General features: G+C 41.4%; 1 protein-coding gene across 1 annotated transcript in view; it reads left to right on the top strand.

Annotated features, from left to right (window-relative positions):
- The window catches only part of PCDH15 (protocadherin related 15), a 1,588,775-nt gene that overhangs the window by 1,196,262 nt on the left and 373,327 nt on the right, over nt 1-19,186 (top strand). The window contains exons 22-23 of the mRNA XM_053692906.1: nt 6,141-6,250; nt 18,755-18,895. Coding sequence (XP_053548881.1) covers nt 6,141-6,250; nt 18,755-18,895 — 251 coding nt within the window. The remainder of the gene's footprint in view (nt 1-6,140; nt 6,251-18,754; nt 18,896-19,186) is intronic.

Here is a 19,186-nt window from a genome sequence, read left to right as displayed (position 1 = left end):
TCCATACTCTTTGGCAAGGTCAGTCAATCGCATTCCTCCTTCATGCTTCCTGATGATTTCCTTCTTGTCCTCAAGCAGAATCATCTCCTTCTTCCTCTTCCCAGCTTCCGCTGCTTTCTTGGGTGCCATGACACCACCGTCCCTAAGTATGCAAAAAAAATTAAAAATGCTTTACACCCACATGAGCTGGCATGGAAAACAACCCCACAATGCAAAAAAGGCATGCACAGCACATGAGCTGGCATGGAAACCACACTAAAAGGCATGCACAGCAGATGAGCTGTAACAGGCATGCACAGCAGATGAGCTGTAACAGGCATGCACAGCAGATGAGCTGTAACAGGCATGCACAGCAGATGAGCTGTAACAGGCATGCACAGCAGATGAGCTGTAACAGGCATGCACAGCACATGAGCTGGCATGGAAATCACCCCCAGAATGCAGAACACACAGTAAAAGGCATGCAAACAACCAAGCTCAGCTCCCTACCTTTCCACTTCTTGAGATGCACCAAAAAGGCTCCAAAACCTGCTCCAAAAGGCTCCAAAATCTTCTGCCAATGGCTCCAAATCACGCATGGGGCAGGGGGGGCGGATCTATAAACCAGGACACTTTTTTTCGTATTGCGGGAAAAATTCGTAAACCGAGTCATTTTCTCTCAGAAATTTTAATTCGTAAACCGATTTTTCGTTTACCGAGGCGCGCGTTAACCGAGGTCCCACTATATATATATATATATATATATATATATATACACACACTGTATGTATGTATATGTATATATATTTATATATATATATATATATTAATTTTTTTATGACATTTTATTTGAAGCAAATAGTTTTATCCTAGAGAGCACCTATTTAAATGAGAGGAAATCTAAAAACATCATCACCATCTCACCATCAGCTACAGCATAGGGTAAATATTCTGCACTATTTCTAATAAAATTGGAACTTTTCCTGAACTGCAAAACTAATGTACTTCTTCATTGTTTGTTTTGTAAAATTGAAAAACGGCTCCGGTTCCGTTATTTTAAGGGTTAAAGCTCTGAAATTTGGTGTGCAATACTTTGGTAATTTGGTAATTTTTGAACAATTCCTTCATACTTTTTCACATATTCAGTAATAAAGTGTTTTCTGTTTGAAATTTAAAGTGACAGTAACGGTTTTATTTTAAAACGTTTTTTGTGCATTGTTGACAAGTTTAAGCCTGTTTAACATGTCTATACCTTCAGATAAGCTATGTTCTATATGTATGAAAGCCAATGTGTCTCCCCATTTAAATTTATGTGATAATTGTGCCATAGCGTCCAAACAAAGTAAGGACAGTACTGCCACAAATAATGATATTGCCCAAGATGATTCCTCAAATGAGGGGAGTAAACATGATACTACATCATCTCCTACTGTGTCTACACCAGTTTTGCCCATGCAGGAGGCCCCTAGTACATCTAGTGCGCCAATACTTATTACCATGCAACAATTAACGGCTGTAATGGATAACTCCATAGCAAATCTTTTATCCAAAATGCCTACTTATCAGAGAAAGCGCGATTGCTCTGTTTTAAACACTGAAGAGCAAGAGGACGCTGATGATAATTGTTCTGTCATACCCTCACACCAATCTGAAGGGGCCATGAGGGAGGTTTTGTCTGAGGGAGAAATTTCAGATTCAGGAAAAATTTCTCATCAAGCTGAACCTGATGTTGTGACATTTAAATTTAAATTAGAACATCTCCGCGCACTGCTTAAGGAGGTGTTATCTACTCTGGATGATTGTGACAATTTGGTCATTCCAGAGAAATTATGCAAGATGGACAGGTTCCTAGAGGTTCCGGTGCCCCCCGACGCTTTTCCTATACCCAAGCGGGTGGCGGACATAGTAAATAAAGAGTGAGAAAAGCCCGGCATACCTTTTGTTCCTCCCCCTATATTTAAGAAATTATTTCCTATGGTCGACCCCAGAAAGGACTTATGGCAGACAGTCCCCAAGGTCGAGGGGGCAGTTTCTACTCGAAACAAACGCACTACTATCGAAGATAGTTGTGCTTTCAAAGATCCTATGGATAAAAAATTGGAAGGTTTGCTTAAAAAGATTTTTGTACATCAAGGCTACCTTCTACAAACAAATTTCATGCATTGTTCCTGTCACTACGGCAGCGTGGTTCTGGTTCGAGGAACTAGAAGAGTCGCTCAGTAGAGAAACTCCATATGAGGAGGTTATGGACAGAGTTCACGCACTTAAATTGGCTAACTCTTTTATTTTAGATGCCGCTTTGCAATTAGCAAAATTAGCGGCGAAAAATTCAGGGTTTGCTATTGTGGCGCGCAGAGCGCTTTGGCTAAAGTCTTGGTCAGCGGATGTGTCATCCAAGACAAAATTACTTAACATTCCTTTCAAAGGTAAAGCTTTATTTGGACCTGATTTGAAAGAGATTATTTCAGACATCACTGGGGGAAAGGGCCATGCCCTTCCACAGGATAGATCTTTTAAGGCTAAAAATAAGCCTAATTTTCGTCCCTTTCGCAGAAATGGACCAGCCTCTAATTCTGCATCCTCTAAGCAAGAGGGTAATGCCTCACAACCCAAACCAGCCTGGAAACCAATGCAAGGCTGGAACAAAGGTAAGCAGGCCAAGAAGCCTGCCACTGCTAACAAGACAGCATGAAGGAGTAGCCCCCGATCCGGGACCGGATCTGGTGGGGGGCAGACTCTCTCTCTTTGCTCAGGCTTGGGCAAGAGATGTTCGGGATCCTTGGGCGCTAGAAATAGTTTCTCAAGGTTATCTCCTGGAATTCAAGGAACTACCCCCAAGGGGAAGGTTCCACAAGTCTCACTTATCCTCAAACCAAATAAAGAGACAGGCATTCTTACATTGTGTAGAAGACCTGTTAAAGATGGGAGTGATACACCCAGTTCCAATAAAGGAACAAGGAATGGGATTTTATTCCAATCTGTTCGTAGTTCCCAAAAAAGAGGGAACGTTCAGACCAATTTTGAATTTGAAGATCCTAAACAAATTTCTCAGGGTACCATCGTTCAAAATGGAAACTATTCAAACGATTCTACCCACCATCCAGGAAAGTCAATTTATGACTACCGTGGATCTAAAGGATGCGTACCTACATATCCCTATCCACAAGGAACATCATCAGTTCCTAAGGTTCGCTTTTCTGGACAAACATTACCAGTTTGTGGCTCTTCCATTCGGATTAGCCACTGCTCCAAGGATTTTCACAAAGGTGCTAGGGTCCCTTCTAGCGGTTCTAAGACCAAGGGGCATTGCAGTAGTACCTTACTTGGACGACATTCTACTACAAGCGTCGTCCCTCTCAAAGGCAAAGGCTCATACGGACATCGTTCTAGCCTTTCTCACATCTCACGGATGGAAGGTGAACAAAGAAAAGAGTTCTCTGTCCCCGTCAACAAGAGTTCCCTTCTTGGGAACAATAATAGATTCCTTAGAAATGAGGATTTTTCTGACAGAGGTCAGAAAATCAAAACTTCTAAGCTCTTGTCAAGTGCTTCATTCTGTTCCTCGTCCTTCCATAGCGCAGTGCATGGAAGTAATAGGATTGATGGTTGCAACAATGGACATAGTTCCTTTTGCACGAATTCATCTAAGACCATTACAACTGTGCATGCTCAAACAGTAGAATGGGGATTATACAGACTTGTCTCCAATGATTCAAGTAGATCAAAAGACCAGAGATTCACTCCGTTGGTGGCTGACCCTGGACCATCTGTCCCAGGGAATGAGCTTCCGCAGGCCAGAGTGGGTCATTGTCACGACCGACGCCAGTCTAGTGGGCTGGGGTGCGGTCTGGGAATCCCTGAAAGCTCAGGGTCTATGGTCTCGGGAAGAGTCTCTTCTCCCGATAAACATTCTGGAACTGAGAGCGATATTCAATGCTCTCAGAGCTTGGCCTCAACTAGCAAAGGCCAAATTCATAAGGTTCCAATCAGACAACATGACGACTGTTGCTTATATCAATCATCAAGGGGGAACAAAGAGTTCCCTGGCGATGAAAGAAGTGACCAAAATAATTCAATGGGCGGAGGATCACTCCTGCCACTTGTCTGCGATCCACATCCCAGGAGTGGAAAATTGGGAAGCGGATTTTCTGAGTCGTCAGACATTCCATCCGGGGGAGTGGGAACTCCATCCGGAAATCTTTGCCCAAATAACTCAATTATGGGGCATTCCAGACATGGATCTGATGGCGTCTCGTCAGAACTTCAAGGTTCCTTGCTACGGGTCCAGATCCAGGGATCCCAAGGCGACTCTAGTAGATGCACTAGTAGCACCTTGGACCTTCAACCTAGCTTATGTATTCCCACCGTTTCCTCTCATTCCCAGGCTGGTAGCCAGGATCAATCAGGAGAGGGCCTCAGTGATCTTGATAGCTCCTGCGTGGCCACGCAGGACTTGGTATGCAGACCTGGTGAATATGTCATCGGCTCCACCATGGAAGCTACCTTTGAGACAGGACCTTCTTGTTCAAGGTCCATTCGAACACCCAAATCTGGTCTCCCTCCAACTGACGGCTTGGAGATTGAACGCTTGATTCTATCAAAGCGTGGGTTTTCAGATTCGGTGATAGATACTCTGGTTCAGGCCAGAAAACCTGTAACTAGAAAAATTTACCATAAAATATGGAAAAAATATATCTGTTGGTGTGAATCCAAAGGATTCCCATGGAATAAGATAAAAATTCCTAAGATTCTCTCCTTTCTTCAAGAAGGTTTGGAGAAAGGATTATCTGCAAGTTCCCTAAAGGGACAGATCTCTGCTTTATCTGTCTTACTACACAAAAGACTGGCAGCTGTGCCAGATGTTCAAGCATTTGTTCAGGCTCTGGTTAGGATCAAGCCTGTTTACAGACCTTTGACTCCTCCCTGGAGTCTAAATCTAGTTATTTCAGTTCTTCAAGGGGTTCCGTTTGAACCCTTACATTCCATAGATATTAAGTTACTATCTTGGAAAGTTTTGTTTTTGGTTGCAATTTCTTCTGCTAGAAGAGTTTCAGAGTTATCTGCTCTGCAGTGTTCTCCTCCTTATCTGGTGTTCCATGCAGATAAGGTGGTTTTGCGTACTAAGCCTGTTTTTCTTCCTAAAGTTGTTTCTAACAAAAATATTAACCAGGAGATAGTTGTACCTTCTTTGTGTCCGAATCCAGTTTCAAAGAAGGAACGTTTGTTACACAATTTGGACGTTGTCCGTGCTCTAAAGTTCTATTTAGAGGCTACTAAAGATTTCAGACAAACATCTTCCTTGTTTGTTGTTTATTCTGGTAAAAGGAGAGGTCAAAAAGCGACTTTTACCTCTCTTTCCTTTTGGCTTAAAAGCATCATCCGATTGGCTTATGAGACTGCCGGACGGCAGCCTCCTGAAAGAATCACAGCTCACTCCACTAGGGCTGTGGCTTCCACATGGGCCTTCAAGAATGAGGCTTCTGTTGACCAGATATGTAAGGCAGCGACTTGGTCTTCACTGCACACTTTTGCCAAATTTTACAAATTTGATACTTTTGCTTCTTCGGAGGCTATTTTTGGGAGAAGGGTTTTGCAAGCTGTGGTTCCTTCCGTTTAGGTGACCTGATTTGCTCCCTCCCTTCATCCGTGTCCTAAAGCTTTGGTATTGGTTCCCACAAGTAAGGATGACGCCGTGGACCGGACACACCAATGTTGGAGAAAACAGAATTTATGCTTACCTGATAAATTACTTTCTCCAACGGTGTGTCCGGTCCACGGCCCGCCCTGGTTTTTTAATCAGGTCTAATGAATTATTTTCTCTAACTACAGTCACCACGGTATCATATGGTTTCTCCTATATATATTTCCTCCTGTCCGTCGGTCGAATGACTGGGGTGGGCGGAGCCTAGGAGGGATCATGTGACCAGCTTTGCTGGGACTCTTTGCCATTTCCTGTTGGGGAAGAGAATATCCCACAAGTAAGGATGACGCCGTGGACCGGACACACCGTTGGAGAAAGTAATTTATCAGGTAAGCATAAATTCTGTTTTTTTGGAATTCTAGCTGTATTTTTGCACAATTATGCCATGATATCAATATTGCTGTAAAATGGATCCAGTCTTTATTTTGTGCAAATAACCTGAAAATAATTTCTTTCACAGACCCCCACCAGTAAGTGAATCTGCCCCAATTGGGACTGTTGTGACTACTGTAACGGCAGCTGCAGTGAACCAAACAATAGTATATTTAATTGTCTCAGGGAATGAGCAAGGTAAGTCTCTGTCTATCTTTCCCATTGCCCTATGGGCATGCACATTTGTTTGGTTTGTTTATGTTACTAGTTATTTATATGTGTCTTTATGATTGTATATGTGTGTCTATGTAACTGTTCGGGTGAGAGTGAGATTATAAGATAAAATGTTTAATTATAAACAGTAAAACTTCTTTACAATATACTTTCATTTTATTTATTCATTCTTTATTCTTACTCCTCTGCTCTTCACTTAGTCAAGCAAACCTACTTCTCTTTTCTTATATCTACTCAAACCCTAAATTCTTCTCCATTTTCAACTCTCTCCTCTATCCACCTGCACCACCCCCTTCATCTGCCTTTAGTGCTCACAACCTGGCAGACTACTTTTTCAACAAAACACTTACCATCCGAAGTAATATCCCAACACAAGACTGCAACCTTCCATCTCGGCCCCCGGCCACCCCTCCCCCACTTTCAGCACCTTCCCCAAAACCACTGAGAATGAAGTGAGTTCCCTATTGTCTTCCTCACACCTCACTACCTGCCCACTTGACCCTATCCCTTCACATCTAATACCTTCTCTGTCTTCTACCCTCCCTCTATCTCTTACTCACATTTTCAACCTATCCCTTACCCGGTTCATTCCCATCTTCCTTCAAACATGCAAAGGTCACCCCCATCCTCAAAAAAATCTCCCTCGACTTCAATTCTCCTACAAACTGCTACCCCATATCACTGCTTCCGCTAGCTTTAAAAATCCTTGAAAAACTAGTTTTCGATCGCCTAACCCACTTCTTGTCCTCCAACTCATTGCTTGACCCCTTGCAATCTGGCTTCTGTCCCCAACACTCAGCTGAGACTGCCCTCACCAACGTTACCAATGATCTTCTTTCTGCTAAAAACAATGGACACTACTCATTACTTATCTTACTTGACCTGTCTGCTGCCTTTGACTCCTTTGACCCTCCCCTTCTCCTACGGACTCTTAGCTCTCTTGAGCTCTCTGACACTGCCCTCTCCTGGATCCACTCTTATCTCTCTAATAGGTCATTTTCTGTCTCCTTTGCTGGTGACTCCTCCTCTCCGTTGCCTCTGTCTGTTGGAGTACCTCAAGGCTCTGTTCTGAGTCCTCTTCTCTTCTCTATTTATACTTCCTTACTGGGTAAACGTATTAGTAGCTATGGCGTCAACTATCACCTCTATGCTGATGATACTCAGATCTACCTATCCACCCCTGCACTCGCTCCTTCTGTCATTTCTCACATCAGTGTCTGCTTATCTGGCATTTCTTCTTGGATGGCCTCTCACCACCTAAAAATCAACATGTCCAAGACTGAGCTCCTTCTAATCCCCCCTCTAATTCTACCCCGGTTTCTAACTTTTCAATCACTGTTGATGACAACGCTATCTCCCCATCATCCTAAGTCTGCTGCCTAGGAGTTACACACATCCAATTGCTCTCTTCATCCTGTCGCAACCACCTACGCAATATCTCCAAAATTTGTCAGTTTCTGAGTGCTGAAACTACTAAACAGATAATTCACTCCCTGGTAATTTCCCGACTTGACTACTGTAATAACCTACTAACTGGCCTCCCTCTCTCCCGCCTCTCCCCTCTTCAATCTATCCTAAATGCCTCTGCTAGGCTAATCCACCTCTCCCGATGTTCTGTATCTGCTTCAACTCTCTGCAAGTCCCTTCACTGGCTCCCCATTCACAGCAGAATTAAATTCAAAATTCTCACCCTGACGTACAAAGCCCTTACCAGCGCAGCCCCCCCACCTGTCCTCACTCATCAACAAATATTCTCCAGCCCGCCCCCTAATATCCAACAATGACCTGCTTCTTGCATCTTCTACCATTATTTCCTCCTATGCTAGACTACAGGACTTCAGCACCAACCATCTGAAATGCACTTCCTCAAGCTGTCAGACTTTCCCCTAGCCTTTCCTCCTTTAAACGCTCCATAAAGACCTTTTTGTTCAGGGAAGCCTATCTCCAAATCAGTAACAATTGAATTCCACTTGCCTTATAGCTACCCTCATCTAACTCCACACTAACATCATTCCCCACCTCCTGTTTCTCACCCTCCCCCCCCCATCTAGATTGTAAGTTCCCACGGTAGTAGGGCCCTCAATTCCCCTTGTATTTGTTTGCTTGTTAAACATTTTTCTGGTGTCTATTATATTGTATTGCACTTTTATCTTTGTACCCATGGACAGTGCTGCAGAATCTGTTGCATATTCTTAGGCCAGGGGCCAACAAATCTGTTTAAGTTTTAGGAGCCAGTAAGCATATTTAGGAGCCATACCTACTTTTAGGAGCCAGACAGTAGTATTTGAATATAGATATGTGGAGAATAACCTGCAACGTTAGGAGCCAGGGGCGACATTCTAGGAACCAGTGGCTTCCTGGCTCATGGGTTTGTCAAGCCCTGTCCTAGTCTAATCTTTGCTTCTTATACATCATTCTGTTTAGCATTTATTTAGGGTTAAATGTCAATTTATACTTATCCATCGCACTTCCACGAAAAATTGCTAAAGTCTGTGAAGCCTGATCATAATCTGGTAACATAAACAATGTTTTGTAATGAAAAGGGCCATTATAGTGAAAAAAATCACTTAGTTAGAGCTGGGTCATGCAACTACGGCTAGGGATTGGCTCACCAACAATTTCTGCTCAGGACCAGCAGTTCTCGGCAGCTCCCTAACAATACTTTAAAGGGACAGTCTACTCCAAAACTTTTATTGTTTAAAGAAATAGATAATCCCTTTATTACCCATTGCCCAGTTTTACATAACCAACACTGTTGTATTAATATACTTTTTACCTCTGTGATTACCTTGTATCTAAGCCTCTGCAGACTGCCCCTTATCTCAGTTCTTTTGACAGACATGCATTTTAGCCAATCAGTGCTAATTCTTAAATAAATCCATGGGAGTAAGCACAATATTATCTATATGAAACACATGAACTAGCAGTGTCCAACTGTCAAAATGTACTGATCTAGGAGGCAGTTCAACGGCTTAGAAATTAGCATATGAGCCTACCTAGGTTTAGCTTTTCACAGAGAATACCAAGAAAACAAAGCAAATTTGATGATAAAAGTAAATTGGAAAGTTTGCATGCCCTATCTGAATCATGAAAGTTTAATTTTAACTAGACTGTCCCTTTAACTATGTATTTAACTTATTTGCATGGGTTAAACACATAACATTGAAGACTCAGTAGTGATAAAAAAAATATTTTCTAACAGAAAACAGCATGTATTTGTTCACTATAATGGTCGTTAATATAGCATCATTATATAGCTTTCAGAACAGAGCTTGTAGTATATAAAAAATAAATATATTTACAGGAAATTAAAGATTACAGTCACATCAGCTGATCAAATGGTAATAAGTAATTATTCAAGTATAAGGGATTTTACTTTTAGCATGTAATTAAATTAACTCGAGTAATTAGGTAAAATACACAATTTAATTACCTTGCATTATTGTTATTTTTTTTTTATTTGAGAATTGTAAACGCCTTGAAACATTTATGCTGTATTATATTTAACCCATATGGTGCCATGTCACTGCATACATTAAATTATCCTCATATTGTTCAGGTTGCCGTTTCTAACATATTAAAAACATTTCTTGTAAATTAAATTCGTTTTAACGTCATTTATGCTACATGAACACTTGCAGAAGGTTCATTGTTTAGTGAAAATCCCCTGGAGTGAAGATCAGAGGCAGGAAAACGTAGGGATGGAGAACAGTTTGATAAAAATACATTTGCAACTGGGAAAAAGTGATTCACCTAGAAAATAAAGAGAACAAGTTCACAAATGCATGACAGAAATGATTAATACTGCCATCTTCTTTCAGGAAGTGTTGTGACATTTAATTGAATAGAAATCCCACTGAATTGAAGTTGATTGAGCACTCAGTAGTTTATTATTTGTATTGTCTTACCTTAAAAAAAGTCCAACAGTGATTTTACCACACACATCTGTGCTAGGTGTCTTAACTTTATCATTTCCTTACAAATCTCTTCTAGTAATGCAGATCATAATCTAAATATCAGACCACAGTAATTGTTAAAGCGTATAAAGGCCTCTAGTTATTAATGTCTGTCGGACCTGATCCGACAGAGCGGATCAGGTCCGACAGACATCTCTAAATATGGCGAGCAATACGCTCGCCGTATTCAGCATTGCACCAGCTGCTCACAAGAGCTGATGGTGCAACGTCGCCCCCTGCAAATTCGTGGCTAATAGGCCGCCAACAGGGGGGGTGTCAATCAACCCGATCGTACTCGATCGGGTTGATTTCCGGCGATGTCTGTCCGCCTGCTCTGAGCAGGCGGACAGGGGGAGCAGAGGTCTTTATGACCGCTGCTTCATAACTGCTGTTTCTGGCGAGCCTACAGGCTCGCCAGAAACACGGGGCATCAAGCTCCATACGGAGCCTGATACATATGCCCCAAAGTAAAATAGGTTTTAGATTTTATTATTATTATAAATTATTTTAATTGTCAGACAGTCTATTGGTTTTAGATGCAGCTTCTTGTAAAGCTTCTTGTAAAATTTAAACATCCTGGGCCCATTCTCATCTTTACAAAGAGCTTTGTTTTACTGGCTACTATTGTGGTAAAATATACCTAAATATATCTAAGTAAATTAATCGATGAAGTTGCAAAGAAAATGCATCCTATAATTGTTTTAATGTTAGAAGGTTGTAATTTTTATTTATTTTTAGAAAAGAGCTTTATCTCTTTAGGGCAACGCCATACAAAAAAACATTTGTAGTTTAATTTTAGAATAGTTTTTTCTCCTGTTAAGTGTAGTCAGTCCACGGGTCATCCATTACTTATGGAATATTTCTCTTCCTAACAGGAAACTGCAAGAGAATTACCCAGCAGAGCTTGCTATATAGCTCCTCCCCTCACCTGTCATACTCAGTCATTCTCTTGCAGCCTAACTAGATAGGAAGCTGTGAGAGATCTGTGGTGTTTTTTAACTTAGTTTAGTTCTACAATCAAAAGTTTGTTATTTTTAAATGGCACCGGAGTGTGCTGTTTATTCTCAGGCAGCTTTAGAAGAAGAATCTGCCTGGGTTTTTTTCTATGGTCTTAGCAGACGTAACTAAGACCCACTGGCTGTTCTCATCTGAGGAGTGAGGTAACTTCAGAGAAGGGGAATAGCATGCAGGGTCCCCCTGCAACAAATAGGTATGTGCAGTAAATTATTTTCTGAGGAATGGAATTGACTGAGAAAATATTGCTGATGCCATTGTAAAGTAAGTTCAGCCTTAAATGCAGCGATAGCGACTGGTATCAGGCTGATGTGTGTGTGTGTGTGTGCACTGAATGTATTTTCTAAGGAATGGAATTGACTCTGAAAATACTGTTAATACTGAAATAATGTATGAGCCTTAACTGCAGTAAAAGCGACTGGTAGCAGGCTTATTAATAATAATATATAACTTTCAAATGTATGTTTAAAACGTTTACTGGCATGTTAATCGTTTTTTGTGAGGTACTTGGTGATAAAACTTATTGGGGCTTGATTTTTACCACATGGCCATTTTTGTTTTCTGCATAGAAACAGTTTCTGAGCTTCCCCACTGTTGTAATATGAGTGGGAGGGGCCTATTTTAGCGCTTTTTTTGCACAGTTAAAATTCAGTCACAATCTGTCTACTTCATCCTCCATGATCCAGATCGTCTCTAGAGAGCTCAGGGGTCTTCAAAATCCATTTTGAGGGAGGTAATCAGTCACAGTAGTCCTGTGACAGTGTATTTGACTGTGAGAAAAACGTTAATTATATAATTGTTATCCGTTTTTGGGTACTAAGGGGTTAATCATCCATTTGCTGGTGGGTGCAATCCTTTGCTAACTTAATACATTTACTGTGAAAATTTGGTTGCTATAACTATTTTTGTTCATTGTTATTTCAACTGTGTCAGTTTTTCTGTTCTTCTTAAAGGCACAGTAATGTTTTTTATATTGCTTGTAAATTAATTTTGAAAAGTATTTCCAAGTTTGCTAGTCTCATTGCTAGTTTGTTTAAACATGTCTGACTTAGATGAATCTCTTTGTTCACTATGTTTAAAGGCCAATGTGGAGCCCAATAGAAATTTGTGTACCAATTGCATTGATGCTACTTTGAATAAAAGTCAATCTTTACATGTAAAGAAATTATCACCAGACGACGAGGGGGAAGTTATGCCGACTAACTCTCCTCACGTGTCAGTACCTGCGCCTCCCGCTCAGGAGGTGCGTGATTTTGTGGCGCCAAGTACATCAGGGAGGCCCTTACAAATCACTTTGCAAGACATGGCTACTGTTATGACAGAAGTATTATCTAAGTTGCCAGATTTAAGAGGCAAGCGCGATAGCTCTGGGTTAAGGATAGAGCGCGCGGATGAGATGAGAGCCATGTCAGATACTGCATCACAGTTTGCAGAACGTGAGGACGGAGAGCTTCATTCTGTGGGTGACGGATCTGATCCAGGGAGACTGGATTCAGAGATTTCCAATTTTAAATTTAAGCTAGAGAACCTCCGCACATTGCTAGGGGAGGTATTAGCGGCTCTGAATGATTGTAACACGGTTGCAATTCCAGAGAAATTATGTAGGTTGGATAAATACTATGCGGTACCGGTGTATACTGACGTATTTCCTATACCAAAAAGGCTTACAGAGATTATTAGCAAGGAGTGGGATAGACCTGGTGTGCCTTTTACCCCTCCTCCCATATTTAGGAAAATGTTTCCTATTGACGCCACCACACGAGACTTATGGCAGACGGTCCCTAAGGTGGAGGGAGCAGTTTCTACTTTAGCTAAGCGTACCACTATCCCGGTGGAGGATAGTTGTGCCTTTTCAGATCCAATGGATAAAAAATTAGAGGGTTACCTTAAGAAAATGTTTGTTCAACAAGGTTTTATTTTACAGCCCCTTGCATGCATTGCGCCTGTCACTGCTGCGGCAGCATTCTGGTTTGAGTCTCTGGAAGAGGCCATTCGCTCAGCTCCATTGGATGAAATAATGAACAAGCTTAAAACACTTAAGCTAGCTAACGCATTTGTTTCTGATGCCGTTGTGCATTTAACCAAACTTACGGCTAAGAACTCCGGATTCGCCATCCAAGCGCGTAGAGCGCTATGGCTTAAATCCTGGTCAGCTGACGTGACTTCTAAATCTAAATTGCTTAATATTCCTTTCAAAGGGCAGACCTTATTCGGGCCCGGCTTGAAAGAAATTATTGCTGACATTACGGGAGGTAAGGGCCATGCTCTACCTCAGGACAGGGCCAAATCAAAGGCCAAACAGTCTAATTTTCGTGCCTTTCGTAACTTCAAGGCAGGAGCAGCATCAACTTCCTCCGCTCCAAAACAGGAAGGAGCTGTTGCTCGTTACAGGCAGGGCTGGAAAGTTAACCAGTCCTGGAAAAGGGGCAAGCAGGCCAAGAAACCTGCTGCTGCCCCCAAGACAGCATGAAGAGAGGGCCCCCTATCCGGAAACGGATCTAGTGGGGGGCAGACTTTCTCTCTTCCCCAGGCTTGGGCAACAGATGTCCAGGATCCCTGGGCGTTGGAGATCATATCCCAGGGATATCTCCTGGACTTCAAGACTTCTCCTCCACGGGGGAGATTTCATCCTTCAAGGTTATCAGCAAACCAAACAAAGAAAGAGGCGTTTCTACGCTGTGTACAAGACCTCTTACTAATGGGGGTAGTCCACCCAGTTCCGTGGACGGAACACGGGCAGGGATTCTATTCAAATCTATTTGTGGTTCCCAAAAAAGAGGGAACCTTCAGACCAATCTTGGACTTAAAAATCCTAAACAAATTTCTAAGAGTTCCATCATTCAAAATGGAGACTATTCGAACCATCCTTCCCATGATCCAAGAGGGTCAGTACATGACCACGGTGGACTTAAAGGATGCCTACCTTCACATACCGATTCACAAGGACCATTACCGGTATTTGAGATTTGCCTTCCTAGACAGGCATTACCAGTTTGTAGCTCTTCCCTTCGGATTAGCTACGGCTCCAAGAATCTTTACAAAAATTCTAGGATCACTTCTGGCGGTACTAAGACCGCGAGGCATAGCGGTGACTCCGTACCTAGACGACATTCTGATACAAGCGTCAAGTTTTCAAACTGCCAAGTCTCATACAGAGATAGTTCTGGCATTTCTGAGGTCGCATGGGTGGAAGGTGAACGTGGAAAAGAGTTCTCTATTACCACTTACAAGAGTTCCCTTTCTAGGGACTCTTATAGATTCTGTAGAGATGAAAATTTACCTGACAGAGGCCAGGTTATTAAAACTTCTAAATGCTTGCCGTGTCCTTCACTCCATTCCACACCCGTCAGTAGCTCAGTGCATGGAAGTAATCGGCTTAATGGTAGCGGCAATGGACATAGTACCATTTGCACGCCTGCATCTCAGACCGCTGCAATTGTGCATGCTAAGTCAGTGGAACGGGGATTACTCAGATTTGTCCCCCCTACTAAATCTGGATCAAGAGACCAGAGATTCTCTTCTATGGTGGCTCTCTCGGCCACATCTGTCCAAGGGGATGACCTTTCGCAGGCCAGATTGGACGATTGTAACAACAGACGCCAGCCTTCTAGGCTGGGGAGCAGTCTGGAATTCCCTGAAAGCTCAGGGATTATGGACTCAGGAGGAGAAACTCCTCCCAATAAATATTCTGGAGTTAAGAGCAATATTCAATGCTCTCCTAGCTTGGCCTCAGTTAGCAACTCTGAGGTTCATCAGATTTCAGTCGGACAACATCACAACTGTGGCTTATATCAACCATCAAGGGGGAACCAGAAGTTCCCTAGCGATGTTGGAAGTCTTGAAGATAATTCGCTGGGCAGAGTCTCACTCTTGCCACCTGTCAGCGATCTACATCCCAGGCGTGGAGAACTGGGAGGCGGATTTTCTAAGTCGCCAGACTTTTCATCCGGGAGAGTGGGAACTTCATCCGGAGGTCTTTGCTCAACTGGTTCGTCGTTGGGGCAAACCAGATCTGGATCTCATGGCGTCTCGTCAGAACGCCAAGCTTCCTTGTTATGGATCCAGGTCCAGGGACCCGGGAGCGGTGCTGATAGATGCTCTGACAGCCCCTTGGGTCTTCAACATGGCTTATGTGTTTCCACCATTCCCAATGCTTCCTCGTTTGATTGCCAAGATCAAACAGGAGAGAGCTTCGGTGATTCTGATAGCGCCTGCGTGGCCACGCAGGACCTGGTATGCAGACCTAGTGGACATGTCGTCCTGTCCACCGTGGTCTCTGCCTCTGAGACAGGACCTTCTAATTCACGGTCCTTTCAAACATCCAAATCTAATTTCTCTGAGGCTGACTGCATGGAGATTGAACGCTTGATTCTATCAAAGCGTGGTTTCTCGGAGTCAGTTATTGATACCTTAATACAGGCTAGGAAGCCTGTTACCAGAAAAATTTACTATAAAATATGGCGTAAATATTTACATTGGTGCGAATCCAAGAGTTACTCATGGAGTAAGGTTAGGATTCCTAGGATATTGTCCTTTCTACAAGAGGGTTTAGAAAAGGGCTTATCTACTAGTTCGTTAAAGGGACAGATTTCTGCTCTGTCTATTCTTCTACACAAACGTCTGGCTGAAGTTCCAGACGTTCAGGCTTTCTGTCAGGCTTTAACTAGGATTAAGCCTGTGTTTAAGTCTGTTGCTCCGCCGTGGAGCTTAAACTTAGTTCTTAATGTTCTTCAAGGCGTTCCATTTGAACCCCTTCATTCCATTGATATCAAGTTGTTATCTTGGAAAGTTCTGTTTTTGATGGCTATTTCCTCGGCTCGGAGAGTCTCTGAGTTATCTGCCTTACATTGTGATTCTCCTTCTCTGATTTTCCATTCAGACAAGGTAGTTCTGCGTACTAAACCTGGGTTCTTACCTAAGGTAGTTACTAACAAGAATATCAATCAAGAGATTGTTGTTCCATCTCTGTGTCCTAACCCTTCTTCAAAGAAGGAACGACTTTTGCATAATCTGGACGTAGTCCGTGCCCTGAAATTCTATTTGCAGGCAACTAAGGATTTTCGTCAAACTTCTTCCCTGTTTGTCGTTTACTCTGGACAGAGGAGAGGTCAAAAGGCTTCGGCTACCTCTCTCTCTTTTTGGCTTCGTAGCATAATACGATTAGCCTATGAGACTGCTGGACAGCAGCCTCCTGAAAGGATTACAGCTCATTCTACTAGAGCTGTGGCTTCCACCTGGGCCTTTAAAAATGAGGCCTCTGTTGAACAGATTTGCAAGGCTGCGACTTGGTCTTCGCTTCACACTTTTTCAAAATTTTACAAATTTGACACTTTTGCTTCCTCGGAGGCTGTGTTTGGGAGAAAGGTACTTCAGGCAGTGGTTCCTTCTGTTTAATGTTCCTGCCTTGTCCCTCCCTTCATCCGTGTACTTTAGCTTTGGTATTGGTATTTAGTAATGGATGACCCGTGGACTGACTACACTTAACAGGAGAAAACATAATTTATGCTTAGCTGATAAATTCCTTTCTCCTGTAGTGTAGTCAGTCCACGGCCCGCCCTGTTTTTACGGCAGGTCTAAATTTTAATTAAACTCCAGTCACCACTGTACCCTATGGTTCCTCCTTTCTCGTATGCTTGGTCGAATGACTGAGTATGACAGGTGAGGGGAGGAGCTATATAGCAAGCTCTGCTGGGTAATTCTCTTGCAGTTTCCTGTTAGGAAGAGAAATATTCCATAAGTAATGGATGACCCGTGGACTGACTACACTACAGGAGAAAGGAATTTATCAGCTAAGCATAAATTATGTTTTTTACTTTTTTTTTACTTTCGGGTTTTAGAATAGGCAAACTCTTTTTATTTTTGTTAATTTGTTATTGTTTGTAATGTTAGTGTTAGTTTTTTGTAATCTTAGTGTTTTTGTTTCTTTTTAATGTTAGTTTTTTTTAAGTAATGTAAAATTGTTTTATAGTAATGGTATTTTTCTTTTTTTAAGAAGATTTTTTTTTTTTTTAAAGGTAGTTAGTTTATTTTTTTGTAAAGCTGGGGTTAGTCTAGTTTGGGTTAATAGTGTTTCAAGGTAGTTTGCAATTTGAGGGCTGGCGGTTTACGGGTTAATAGTGTAGTGCAGACTTTGCGGTAGGCTATCTGGCGGCTTAGGGGTTATTAGAGTAAGGTCTAATGGTGAATCGAGCTAGCGCGCGAGTAGTGTGTTACTTTTTTCCCACCTTTTTGGCTTCATTCACTTCTATAGGGCAGTAGGTTATTGCAGGCCTGATAGTGTAAGTTTGGCTTTTTGTGCGAGTCGAGTTAACGTTGGAGCGATAATTTTATACTTTAAACTCGTAATACCAGCGCAACCTGATGCACGGAAACAGTTTACTACTAGCGCTCCACTAGTAATCTAGCCCTAAATATTTTAAAACAATTTTAAACTGTTATTTTGATAGATAAATTTGCCTTGTTTTCCAGGCCCAGGAAACACATCTTTTAAAAGCATCTTGAATGTATTTTACCTTGATTCCTGTGCTGTGGCCAGTTAGAGACAGAGATAAACAAGTGTTAGCTCACATTAACCAATCATTGTGCATAATGTAGAAGAGTCAGAGTTATCCATTCCATGGAATGCACTCCAGCATGTCTTAAGGAAAGTTGAAACAGTACACTATTCAAAGTTAAAGGAACACTCAAGTCAAAATTAATGTTAAACAACTTTCCAATTCACTTCCATTATCTATATATGCAGAATCTTTTTAAATGCACAGTTTCTTTGGCACCAGCTCCTACTGAGCATGTGCAAGAGTCACAGGATATATACGTATATGCATTTTGTGATTGGCTAATGGCAGTCACATGATGCAATGGGAGGGAAAATAGATCTAACTTTAAAATGTGTTAGAAAGAAATCTACTACTCATTTGAAATTCAAACTAAGTTCTTTTGCATTGTATTTTTATTATGCTTTTGCTGATTATACAATTATGCTGTGTTTAGTGGTCCTTTAAATTACCAGACAAAATAACTAATAAAAGTTAATTAGAATTGTTTTAAAGCATTCTCAATCAATGCAGTTTTACAAAACTAGTATATGTATACCCTGTGAGCTTGTGCACATGCTCAGTAGGATCCTTTTCCCCTAAAGAAAATTATATATAAAAAGATTTGATTATTCAAGTAAATCGGACAGTGACTAAAAAACTGCATGCTCTTTCTATATCATAAAAGTTTAATTGAGTGTTCCTTTAAATGTCCCTTTAAGTTCATCAGTTGTCCCTTTTAATGCCCTTGTCTACAAGAATGAGCTGTCTGCAGTTATTGAGATTGTCGCTTTTTTGCATATACAATATTTTTATTGTTTGCCAAATAAATACTTATTTCTAACATATAATGAAAATCTTTAGCTGCAATTTTGTTGTGTATTTTGTAGATAAATCCTACTGTAATCCATGAATTTTGTTTAAAAAAAAAAAGTTGACTTTTCCCCCTTTTCTTTTCATGGCAGGTGTATTTGGCATTGATAACATCACAGGGGTTATCTCGGTCATAAAACCATTGGACTATGAAAACACTACAAGCTATGAGCTTAGAATCCAAGCTGACTCCATGCAAGTGGTTAGATTTAATCTACGAGCGGCTTCTAGGAGTAAGTTACAGTTCATTTAATTTTAAAGTGATGTTTCTCTTCATAAATTTTCAGAACATTTTTTAAGAAATACATATTTCTTCTTTCCTAAGGACAAGATGCCCTTAATGTTTTGTGCTCATATTCAGTTGTTTGGTATAAATGGCATTTAAAAGAAAATATATTTCACTTCTGGAAACAGATTTAAAATAATGTATCAGGGTTATTTCACATTTCAACCCTTCAGTTAAATCACTGTATGTTCTCTTGTTTTTCAAATGCAATATGTAAAGGAAATTTGATTCTCTTCTA

Source organism: Bombina bombina, chromosome 9 (assembly GCF_027579735.1).
Source record: "Bombina bombina isolate aBomBom1 chromosome 9, aBomBom1.pri, whole genome shotgun sequence".
Lineage (NCBI taxonomy): Eukaryota > Metazoa > Chordata > Amphibia > Anura > Bombinatoridae > Bombina > Bombina bombina.
Note: the sequence above shows the minus strand (reverse complement) of the source record. Positions and strands in the feature narration are given on the sequence as shown.